This window comes from Rattus norvegicus, chromosome 7, assembly GCF_021556685.1.
Source record: "Rattus norvegicus strain SHRSP/BbbUtx chromosome 7, alternate assembly SHRSP_T2T, whole genome shotgun sequence".
Classification (NCBI taxonomy): Eukaryota; Metazoa; Chordata; class Mammalia; order Rodentia; family Muridae; genus Rattus; species Rattus norvegicus.
The window spans coordinates 109,619,506-109,631,758 of NC_141540.1; the positions used below are offsets into that span (position 1 = coordinate 109,619,506).

At 46.4% G+C, this 12,253-nt stretch overlaps 1 protein-coding gene across 8 annotated transcripts in view; it reads right to left on the minus strand.

Annotated features, from left to right (window-relative positions):
• Zfat (zinc finger and AT hook domain containing) overlaps positions 1-7,585 on the minus strand; it is a 174,861-nt gene extending 167,276 nt beyond the window's left edge. For 5 of the 8 annotated variants that reach the window (XR_015624236.1, NM_001134957.2, XM_087558062.1 and 2 more), the window contains 1 exon segment: positions 7,389-7,585. Coding sequence is in view for 3 of the 8 variants with exons in the window: in NM_001134957.2 (NP_001128429.1) it covers positions 7,389-7,407 (19 nt within the window). In the remaining 5 variants the exon portion in view is untranslated. 8 annotated transcript variants of the gene reach the window in all.
• Positions 7,586-12,253: the final 4,668 nt, after the last annotated feature.

Sequence of the window (12,253 nt, forward strand, 5' to 3'; positions counted from 1 at the left end):
CTGTGCCAGAAACTAAGAACTAAAATAAATCCTTCCCCGAGTTGTTCTTGTCACTCAGTCACAGCAACCAATAACAAAGTCACTAAAACATGGTGGTGATGGTCCAGAGACTGCCACAGTCCCAGAGTTTAGCAAGAATTCCCATACGCACACCACCATCTCCTCTCCCCTGGCTTTTCCCTTGCTCACTGCATTACCTGAGCCTGGCTCACAAGGCTCACTCCAGCTCAGGACTGAGTCCCAGAGCACCGTACATGCTCTTAAGCAAGGAGCCACAGGCCCAATTACTGAACATGACATTCTGGCCCAGAGTATAAGAATACTCGATGCAGTTTTATTCACAATAATCAAACCTGAGCACAGGTTCTGGTCTAAGAGTCTTACTCACTCCACGTTCCCAAAGGCTTCTAATTGTCATCTTAAACCAAGAGCATCTGCAGTGCTGCCCCGTCTAACCTGAACCTCACTCATCTCCAGCAATGCTAAACACATGCCTCTATGTACTATCTCAAGACAGAAGTCTCTCCAGTCTTTTGCTTGTCTTAATGACTTGAAGAGCCTGTTTTCCATCATTGGGTTATGAATAGCTAATATTGGCACCTCAACAGGATCTAGGAGACAAACTTCTTTGCAAGACTTCAAGAAAGTTTCTAAATTGAGTTGAGGTGGAAGGCCTGCCCTAAGTTTGGTGGCCCCTTCCCATGGGTTGGGGTTTCACTGGAGAAAGTGTTTGCATCCTGATCATGTGAACAGTGTGACTGGCTACCTCAGGCTCCCCCAGCAGCCAGAGCCACTCCCTCAATGTGGTAATATAACTGGCAGGACCACTGACAGGAAAACTGGAAGTGTCTATAAAAGTTAAACATGCCTGTAGCCAACAAACTAGCAACTCAGTTACCACCAGGCAATTATTTACCCAGGAGAAACGGAAATACATACCCATAAAGGCTTATAAGAATACTCAGTACAGCTTTGTTCACAGTAATTAAAACAAACAAACAAACAAACAAACTGCAAACAAGCACTAGGCTATATGCTTTAATCCCAGCACTCAGAGGGCAGAGGCAGGGATGCCTATGAGTTTAAGGCTAGCCTGCTCTACATAGCAAGTTTCAGGCCATCCAGTCCTACATTATGAGACCCTTCTTAAAAAAAAAAAAAAGAAAAAGAAAAAGGAAAAAAAAAAGAGGAGGAAGAGGAGGAGGAAGGAGAGGAGGAGGAGGAAGAGGAGGAGGAAGAAGAAGAAGAAGAAGAGGTGGAGGAAGAGGAGGTGGAAGAGGAAGAAGAAGAGGAGGCGGAAGAGGAAGAAGAGGAGGAGGAAGAGGAAGAAGAGGAGGAGGAGGAAGAGGAGGAAGAGGAGGAAGAAGAGGAAGGAGAGGAGGAGGAGGAAGAGGAGGAAGAGGAGGAAGAAGAGGAGGAGGAAGAGGAGGAGGAGGAGGAAGAGGAGGAAGAGGAGGAGGAGGAAGAGGAGGAAGAAGAGGAAGGAGAGGAAGGAGAGGAAGAAGAAGAAGAGGAAGCAGCAGCAGCAGCAGCAAGGGCTGTGGAGATAGCAGTGGAGTTTAAAACGAAAGACCTGCTGACCACCATGGGATAGGAAAGACACCTGCAGACACGCCCTCCACTGCACAGCATGGGCAGGTCATAAACATTCAGAGCACCTCCTGCTGCCACGCCACATGGTGCTGGACAGGGAAAATGTCCATAGACCTCCACCCCCGCCCCCACCTCCATGCCACACGGACTGGCTGTAGATACCTAGAAGCCTGCTTGCCACCACACACTGTAGCATGAACCGAAGAGGTCACTGCAGCAGGAACCAAAAATGTGTGATGGATGTCTGTGTCATGGCTATGCAAAGGCAAGGGTCCATTGCTTATCTTACCTCTAGAGACGATGCGGACATCTCTGGACAGAGAGAGATGGCCCTGCCCCTCAGCAGCTGCAGCACATGGGAGAGTGGGCCCTGCATCTCGACTCGGCAGCACAATAGAGCTAGCTCAAGTAGAGGAGGTGCAGGAGAGCTAGCCCGACCCCTCCTCTGTCCAGTAATAGAGTGGGCTTGGGGGTGGGTGAAGCCCTCCCCACCTCACCCCTAGCCACCTGCGGTGGCCACCCTGTCCCCCGCTGGCAGTTGAGTAGGCCCTGCATGTCTCTTGAGAAACACAGTAAAGATGGCCTGACAAGAAGCAGCTCTTGGGAGAGTAGGCCTCCAGGCCTTGACTGGGCAGCAGGGTGGAGCTGGTTCTGGAGGCACTGGAGCAGGCAAGCCTGCCCTGGGGGCATGAGAGCAGGAGGGCTCGCCCTGCTCCTGCCCACGGTGGCCTTGGGTTGCCTAGCCAGAGCAGTGCTAGAGAGCTCGCCCTGATGGTGAGGACAAGGATGAGGAAGAACAAAAGGTGTACCTCCCACCCCCAGGCACAGATGCACGGCTTTGAATTGGCCCACCCCAAAATCTACATCATCTACGAACTGTTGGGACATATGAAAGGGAAGGACGGTCCTGCTGATCCAAAACTGCAGGATCCCCATGACACAGTGCACCAACAGTTTGTCAGTAGAAGTACTGTCGAGGAGCCAATATTGATGAGGGTGACGGAAGCCAGAGACCTCAAACCAGACCATGATCTACTGTAATGAACACTCACAAGGGCAGATGTGTGAACAGAGATTGTGGGAGACACTGTGACACACTATAAGATGTAGTCTATGCTTCATTTTGTTTTGTTTGTTTTCTTTATTCTGGGGGGAGGCTGCAGGAGCAGAGAGCGACACAAGGAGACAGGGAGATGAAGGGACTGGGATACATGATGTGAAACTCACAAGGAATCAGTTAAAAGTTTAAAAACAAAAACAAGCAAACAGAAGAACCCAAAACTGGAAACATGATGACAACCCAGGTGTTTACTAAGAAAGAAACAAGCAAACAAACTGTGGTGGGCTCCAGGCACTAGAACACCATTGAGCAATTTTTTTTTTTAAAGTAGATTTCTGAAACTTCATGCTGAGAAAAAAAAAAAAAAAGCTTGACACAAAGTAATTATGTGATGTCCTCAAAAGGCAAACATAAATTATGAGGTCAGCAAGACCGGAGATTGTTTGGCCTGAAGGAGAAAGACTGGGTATGGAGGGGCAAGAGAGAATTTTCTGTGATGAGAAATAAAAAAAGCCTATATATCATTAGGTTGTGGCTTAACTGAGTACTGTCTATACAAAAGATCCCTGTGCTTCTGTGTATTAAATCACAACTACAAAATGCCTCCTGGCAGGCACCAGAGAGCAAGTCCGCAGGCATTGTTCTCCTGGCTCTCAAGGTTTTCAAGCCAAATTCCCAACAGCTTCCCACCCATCAGTCTCAGTGTCACAGGCCCCAGTCCCTGCCCCAGTCTCAATGCTCACAACACGTCTGCAGGAACTCGTGAACAAAAACTCCTGAAAAAGAAGCCGCAGGTGGCTATGACTGATCAGTCGATTAGAATTTCAGCGCTGGGGAGGGACTGGAATGCTGAAGGTCCAGAACTAATTACCTTATCATGGGATAAGCTCTGGCCCTCCCCTCCAGAACAGTCATTGCTGGGTTACAGACAGACAGACAGACAGACAGACAGACACACACACACACACACACACACACACACACACACACACACACCACACCTACCTGTGTCGGAACACCTTGTGGCAACAGATAAAAACCTTTTAGAATCTATCTATTTAGCAGGCAAGTAGCTTTGACCAATCCAAAGCTCAGCATGTAATTGGATAGAATTTGAGCCTACAGGAAGCTTCCCCCATCTTGATATACCTCCCTCTCTGATGTACCCACCAGTGTACTTTCACCTTGCCTTTCTCGATTCGGTAAAACTATAAAAACTTTGTGAAACTGCTTTCACAGTAGAACATGGAATTCAGAGTGACCTGAATCTCTGCTTCGGGGCCAGGGCTACGAAAAGCGAATCCAGAATCAACAATCCCTTATTCCCTTAAAGATGGGAGCTTTGTGGTTTTGTGTCACGCATGTCTTGGCAGCCATTTTTGGTGGGTATCTACTCACTCTGCAAGATCCAACTCCGGTACCTCATGCTTTCCCAGAATTCCTACCTGGAGCCCTACTGACATCTGCAATATTCAGAGATCACACCAGGGCTCCTGATACCTTTACCTACAGAAACTGTTTTTTCTCTCCGAGGTCCCTCAAGAAGAAAGGGACAGTTTGACAAACGTCTAAAAGATAGGGACCCTGCAGCTAAAGAATAAGAACAGACCGAGGCATGAGAAATGGCAGCTCATGAAGGCCCATTGGCAACAATGGAGCAATATGGACTCCAAGGCTAGCTGGGACCTCAAGAGACTGGTGACTGAGTGCTGTCAGATACCATAAGCTCTCTATGCTCCCTGGCCCCAGGTCCCTCACCTCATCATGGTGGCAGATACCACAAGCTCCCTATGCTCTTTGGCTCCAGCTTCCTTTCCTCATTGTGAGACAATGTCATCTTCCTATCCAGAGGGCCTGCAGCTCTGTACACTATCCTCTGAAGCAAGGTCCCCACCTACCCATCCAGTTGCTGTCCTGGAACATAAAGGCACCAGATTCCAGAGGTCAGCATTTTGCAATGCCACTTGTCCGGGAGTTAAAGGAATGAGAATATTCTAAATCAGTTGACAGAGAAGCATCTCTGAGCTTCTGGTTCATTAAAGAACTATTAAGACCCAGGCGATGAATCTCCCTAAGTGTCCATAAGCAGACGAAGGAAGGAACTGTGCAACGTGAGCACATACAATGGAGTATGACTCTGCCTTTTTAAATAGGCAGGTGGAGCTGAAGCAACAGACCTCACAAACATAGAAAACAGAATGGGGTTGGAGAAAATGGGAGGTGAGGCGTGAGCCAAAACTCTATTATATTAGCAGGACTGTGTTTTCACTTTCTGTGTGATATGCTGCATACCATAGTGAATAGAATAAATAATGTATTTTTTACTTCAAAAATCAATAAAAGAATACATTTCAAATGTTCTCACCTTAAGAAATGATGACAAGCAAAGGTGCCAGCCTAGACTAACCTAATTATTCCACATCGTGCTCATCAATCTCAGGGCTGTGAGTAGCACAAGTATGCGCGGCTATAACTATCAACTTACGATTTTTAAAACTTTAAAAGGAACAAAGAAAATTCTGCTACTCAACTTGAAGGCCCTAATTTACATTAATATGCCAAGCATGATTATCTTTTCATAAGCAAATTCATTTGTCCTTATATTTTATGTTCTTTCTAAGCGAACTTTGAGTCTACATGTTTAAAATGTTCACTTTTCTTCACTCCAAAATTACTTTTTTCCATCTTCAAAACAAAAGAAATCATAATCATGCTGCGTGAGATGCCACGTGCTTCTTGGGAAACCCTGTCTCAAAAACAAAACAAAACAAAACAAAACAAACAAAAAACAAAAAACAAAACCAAAAAAAACTTCACCCCACCTTTCCATCCACAAGCACTTCCCAAAGCAAATGGATGGTGACAGTATGTTGTTATGAAAACCTTCTGGAGAGCCACCAGCAGGAGCTAGGTAGAGGCACAACACCTGAGCCTCAAGCACAAGGGTCAGGGCCCCTGGCCTCACATCTCAGGAGCCGCTCTCTCCAGCAAAGCTGTACAGTGAGTGACTGCCTCTGAAGGGAATACTTGCCCTTGAAAAGTTTCACACACTGAAAGCCTAGCAGCACCAACAGGTGACAAGGGGCAAACGTTAGGCTAAATCCCCCTCAATTAAACTGGCCCATCTTGATAGAGAGGTTTTCAGAGCGGCATGCATGAGATGTCTATTAAAGGAAAAGCAAGTAGGAGAAACAGTGTAACACACCCAATTCTGACCAGGCCTGCTCTGAGAAGTACTAAATTCTCCTTCAAAACAGCCATAGTTGAAAGGCTGTTGTGTACACTCCAAGGTATGAGGAGAAAGAAGCAGAAACCTTTGCACCCGAACAAGAGATACCAGGAAAGAGAGACCAACACAGAACAGAGCAAGAACTGGGGCAATGACCACCCAGCTTGTTTACTGCCCTCCCATCTCTTTATCTACTGTTCTACCTCTCCTAAGTTAACCAACACCAAAACCAGAAATTTCCCAGAAATGAGCTGCCCATGAGTTGACAGAAGTACACTTTGTTCAAACTATGAGCCTTCTGACACTTGTCAGAAAAATAGCGTATGTTCCGGGCTTGTTTTGTGTCCCCTTGACCTATACCCGCTCTGTATCACCAACATTAATTCCAGAGGTTTTCACAGATAAAGTGATAGGTTCTGAAGCCCAAGCTGGAGAGGGGCAATAGCGGAGGGTAAGCCCCAGGAACACGGTTTTTCTGTTCCCTGTGGACACAGGCTCCAGCAGGAAACCACATCGACCTGTACGAATGATCAGCAGCTCCTCCACTCTGTCATTCAATATATAGGTTGCCCCTACTAACAGCCTGTCTAAATTCCAGCGGACAGCAGCAATGGCCAAGCAAACATGCAGTTCACACTGTTTTCCAAGCTGAAAGAAGTCTGATTTCTTTAAGGCTCCTCTGTTAGGAATCTTGCCTCTCAACTTTTCGGTTCCTCCGTAAATGAACAATTAAGAGCAACCAGAAGACATTAGCAGCCTGCGACCCTTGGAAGTCAAAGTCCAAGAGTCTAAATTGGTATCGATCGCAGGCCAGGGGTGACAAGCTTAAGGTTAAGTGAAACCAGGGGTTAAATAGGAAGTCCACCCCTCCAATGAGTCCAACTAAAACTGCTTCTGGCTAGAGAGTCTAAGGGCTGCCTGGAAGAAGTGGCCCCAGAGCCATTTCACTCAAGCCCATGAGGACAATGCTCTACAGAACTGGGCCAAAGACAGAAGTAAATTATACGTGCATGGGGCAGAGTCACCCGAGAAGGCTGGACTTTAAACACGCCCTGGCCATGAACACGTGGCTGATAACTGGAATGGAGATGTCATCTACTTTACAGAGGGGGAACTGTGACTAAGCAAAAAGCTAATTCAGACAAAGCTCACACAAACAGCAGCAGGCAACGGGACTCGAACACCTATCCAACCAGAAGTACGCGGCTTGCCGCTGGCGGGCGCCCTGGCACCGCCCACAGCCCTGGAAATAGCTTGCAAGGCGCGCAGGGTACTCCCCAAGCTTGCTCTCCACTGGTTCCCTCTTTTTCTTTCCTGCGGCAGGATAAAGCCAGCTACTGAACGTGGTCCGCAGAACGCTGCGACGTCGGCGCTCCGCCCGTCCGCGGATCCCTCCGCCACCCCGAGCCTGCGCGCGGCCTCCCCACAGCACACCACGAGCGGTTTCCCGCGCGGCGCCGCGCCCCACCCCCACCCTGTCGCACCCCAACCCCCATTCCGGCTCACCTGCCGCCCGCGTCTCCATGGCAACGCCCCCACGACGGAGGAAAAAAAAGCCTCGGGCTCTTCCTGGCTCCCTCCCGTGCCGAGCGAGAAGGTCGGACACCCTGAGGAAACTTCGCTCTTTATTTTTATTTTTTTAGGGAAAGAGCCGGAGAGGTTATGGCGAATCTGCGGCATCCAACATGGCGGATGGAGTCTTCGCCCTCCTCCCCACGGGGATCCTACGCCTACGTAGCGACGTCCGCCGTGGGGAACCGCCCTCGGCACGCAAGGCACAGTGCGCATGCTCGGGGCTGTCAGGGGTGCTGGCCTGTCGTCCCGGCGTTCTCCGCGCTGTTTTGAGCCACTCCTGGGTCAGGACGTTGTGATCCTGGGACGTCCGTGTCAGGATCCGGACTATCCTGGATCCTCCAACGTAGGGGTACAGCTGCAAGCGGGCAGGATAGTGCACCGTTTTTCACACTAGCTTTTCCAGGGTTGTTTCTTTCCAGGGTTGCACATCGGGGTGCCTAGGTGTAGTTGGCACAGGTAAGCCGGGTGCGCAGTCTCACGTGAGTTCGCAGCTCCTCTCCCTGCCTATGGGAAGAGCCGGGTTGGAGGTGAGAGTGCCTCACACATCATTTCTTGGAAGCTCAGTAACCACCTTTCCATTTTTTATGTTAGGAGCTTAGAGCCCTCTCCGCACGCTGTAGAAAGTGCCTGTCCCACGTAACTTTAGTAGAATATATTTCTACCGACGTCGAAGTCGATTATTCCTGCCTGTTTTGGTCAGCTCTTTAGCATTCGAACATTCGAAACTGGAAATGAGTTTTGAGTTGGCAAATAAATATGTATATAATAACAATCGTACTTGTACCGGTAAGGCTATCTTTTAGATCGATTTTTAAATCAGCCATTGGGGGAAAAAAAAAACTCCACACGTACAGAAACAAGACAAAAATAATTTTAAAAGAAGCAGAACAGAAATGACCTGCGTCTGGGGAACACTCGTTTGTTTTAACAGTGCTGGTGAAATGGTGGGAATAATCCTTCTGTAGTAACTTGAAATGCTCTTCACACAGCCCTAGGTTCCTCCCTGCACCCTCACAGGTCAAGGTCATGTGGTTACTCCCTCTGTACTTTAAGGTGCACTTAAGCTGTTTGCAGAGCACAGAGTCCTGTAGCAAAGGCCCCTGGGTCTTTTAGTCTTTACCTAACCGACACAGATCGCATAGTGATGATACTGAATGAGCTCATTCATTTTGTTCAGGTTTTTTGTTTTGTTTGTTTTTTTTTTTATTAATGTTGAAGTGCCTTTGGGCAGTGAGCCTTAAGGTGACTGGTCTAATTCTTCGTTCTTCTGTTAAGGATGTCTTAAAAATATCGCCTTTATTTAATTGAATTGGACAGGTGAGCAAAGGAAAGGTGTTCAGGAGGGTTGCATGGCTCTTTTGAGATCACACAGCCAGCTGATGAAGTGTGTGGCCCCATCTTTCTATGACCCACCAGATACCCACTTTGCCCAACAGACACAACATGAGGAGAACCATAGAGTTGTTCACCTCCACTAACTTCTGCCACGTGGATAGCTGGGAGGTATGGGGAACATGAACTTCTTTGTTTTGAAAATGAGCTGTCCAAACTATCCAAAATGCTTCAATTTTTTTGTGTGTGGGTGCTTTCCTTTTTAGAACTAGAGATATTTACAATAGTTTGTCAGGAAATGAGAGTTGTCCTGGTTGCTGACAATACTGGTTTTGTGCTGGGCTGCCTTTCTTAAAACAACATTGAAATGTTATTTATTGATTATCAGATGGGTCGATTGCCCCTGAATGTTGTAGCTGAATTAAGTTTTGGAAATGAAACAATTTAAAATATATCTCAAAACTCAATTGCTTCCAAAGAGTAAAGGCAAATTTTTAAAAAGAAAAGAAACTGACTGTAAATGGTGGTCTTGGGGGTTTAGGCGCTGGGGATGGGGGAGGGGGATAGCTGTGATTTTTCTCCACTATCTCTTTCTTAAATCTACTCAAAGATACTAGGTATCTTTTCCCAGGAATTGGGCTGGCCCCAGGCAGATGGAAATTAGTAAGGAAAGGTAGGGAACCCAGTTTTGTGAACAGAGACACAGTTGGTTCCTTGCCTCCTTGTATGGTTCACACTTTTGGATCAGGGCATGAGTGTGCACGTTGAAGCCGGAGGCTGGCTTTAGGTCTTCTCTATTGTTGTGTACCTCATGTTTTGAGATAGGACCTTTTGCTGAACCTTAAGCTTGTTGTTTGGCTAGCCTGGCTGGCCAATGAACCCCTTGGATCTTCCTGTCTCTTTCAGCACTAAGATTACATGCCCACCACACCTAGCTTTTTTTTTTTTTTTTTTTTTTTTTTTTTGTAGGTGCTGAGGATTCAAACTTAGGCCCTCATGTTTCGGCAGAACACTTTACCCACTGAGCCCTGGCTGACATTTTTAATCTTTATATTTCTAGATACCTTCAGTTACGAGAGAATTGGTGGAATGAAGTATAAATCACTGAGAATTTCACAATGAATAGCCCCCTGCTTTAGTGGTTCCTGGAGGAGACTAGACCCAGTTTGCTCACTGGTGACAGTCCACCTTTCAGGATAGCTTTGTGACAAATCTATGGACATGACATGGTATTTAGTTATATGAGAAATGTAGTGCCTTGTATAATTAAATATATTTGTGGCAATATTAAATGATTGTATCAATAGCTAGCAAATGCATTTATATGAAAACAGTTTATGTACATAATTTTATATAGTGCTGATTGACAGCAGTCTTGGAAAAGGATACATATAGCCTTAACATAAGGATTTTGAGCCACATAAGTATTAAAAGACAAGGAGAGAAAGAAGCGTTGTAGTCAATATGTTAAAAACCTAAATAGGGATGTTGTCCAACAGAACAGCATAAGCTGTTAATATCCACATGATTTTGATTTCAGGAAGCAGTAAGAGCCACAGTGTCATTTCCTCATAGATCTCCATGTCTCGTTCACCTGTGTGTGCCTAGTATGTAGATGTTAGCATGAGTTTTCCATTGGCCATAGCCAATGTCTAAGAAGCTGTTCCCAGCATTGGCAATAAAGAAAACTCAGGAAAGCTGGAAGCTCTTTTGTCCTCCAAATACAGGATGCTGTGAAAATTTCTGGCCTGCTGGAAAGACAAAGGATCTAGTGAGAAAGGCATAGATTTCTCTGTGTGCTAATTTGCATACCAAAAGCATGACTGTAATTGGTAGTTGTTGATCTTTAAGTACGTGACGTCTGGAAAGCCATGAGCTCCTGAAAATTGTGCATATGTAGGTTCCTGTGCCTATGTCTGTACACTGAATGTGAAGGCTAGAGGTTAATATGCATGCCTTATCACTCTCCATGGGACCAGAAAGCATTGTGACTAGAGGAACCGTTCTGGAGCAGGGGTAAGATGGAGACCTGTCCAACCCTGAAAATCTCATCTTAAGGCTACCAGGAGTAGGACTGTTTTCCTCCTTGCTCTGGCCCTTACTGGACGCATCCCAATGCATGTCAGCCCTGCAACCCCTACCTCTGCCATCTTTGAAGTAGTACAGGTAGCCTGGTGACCAAATTACAGGTTTAACTTCCACTCTCCCTATAAGGGCATGTCCAGCAAGCACCTGAAATTTCTCTTCATGCAAATGAAGCATTACCAACCAATAATTACACTCACCCTGAAAAGCTCCACCCAGCCCCCAAGGTTAATATAGCTCTTGCTATCCCCAATAAAAGAGCCGTTTCAATGAAAACCGTCTCAGAGAAGGTTGTCCCCCCAAAACACACACTGCAACACACCAACCCCCAAGGTTGGGTTTCATTCCTTTGAGTCCCACACCAAGGGCAGATGCAGAAATGGGTTGGCTAGTTTTTTTGAAGCAGGCTCCTCTGTCATCCCTCATTCCTCCCCCTCAGGACTGACTCTCAGCACACACTGTTGAACCTAACTTTCTTACATTACAGCTAGGGAATCCAAACTCAGGTCCTCCAGCTAGCTTAGCAGATTTGTTACTCACTGAGCCATCTTGATGTTAGACTGACTGTAGAACGAACAGCTTGTGTATTGATTGTATGGATGAATCACCTGTCAATTCAAAAACCAATGACCTATGGCTTAGGCAGGAAACAGAAGATGGGCATGGGAGGAGGTGGGGTGATTCACTGGGGAGACGTGACAAGATGGACACATGGTATCTTAGCATAGGTAATGAGCCATGTGACAGAATGTAAATGGGTTATTTTTGTCCTGATCTGTTCAGAGTAGAGCCTAGCTATATGTCCAAGGTGTTTGTAAATATATTTTGAGTCTGAGTCTTATTTCTGGGAGCATGGAACTAAGAGGAAGAACTTATGTAAGAGCATAGCTACAATGCTTAGCATGTATAATGCCTTAGACTTGATTTCTAGGGCAAATGCACACACATGCGCACACACACGCACGCATGCATGTCCTATGGACAAAACTGCATGTGCTACTTTAATTACTAAGCTATTTCAAACTTAAAAGATAGCAATTAGGTATTTTAGCAAAGAGGTAAATGTGGTATGTGTAGGATTTAGTTTTTGAAGTTCTGTGTATCCCTCTACAAAAGGGTACAGTGCAACAGGAGCTGGGAGTTCTACATCTTCACCTGCAGGCTGCTGGCAGAATATTACCTTCCAGGTGCTATGGCAAGAGTCCTATAGCCCACACCCACAGTGATGCACCTACTCCAACAGGGCCACACCTAATAGTGCTACACCCTTGGCCAAACAGATACAAACCATAACACCCTGCCTCAAGAGCCTTGGGAGAACTTGTATCTGAATCTTGTTAACGTAGTGACTGAACTTGGTCAGAAGTAGAACTGATCTA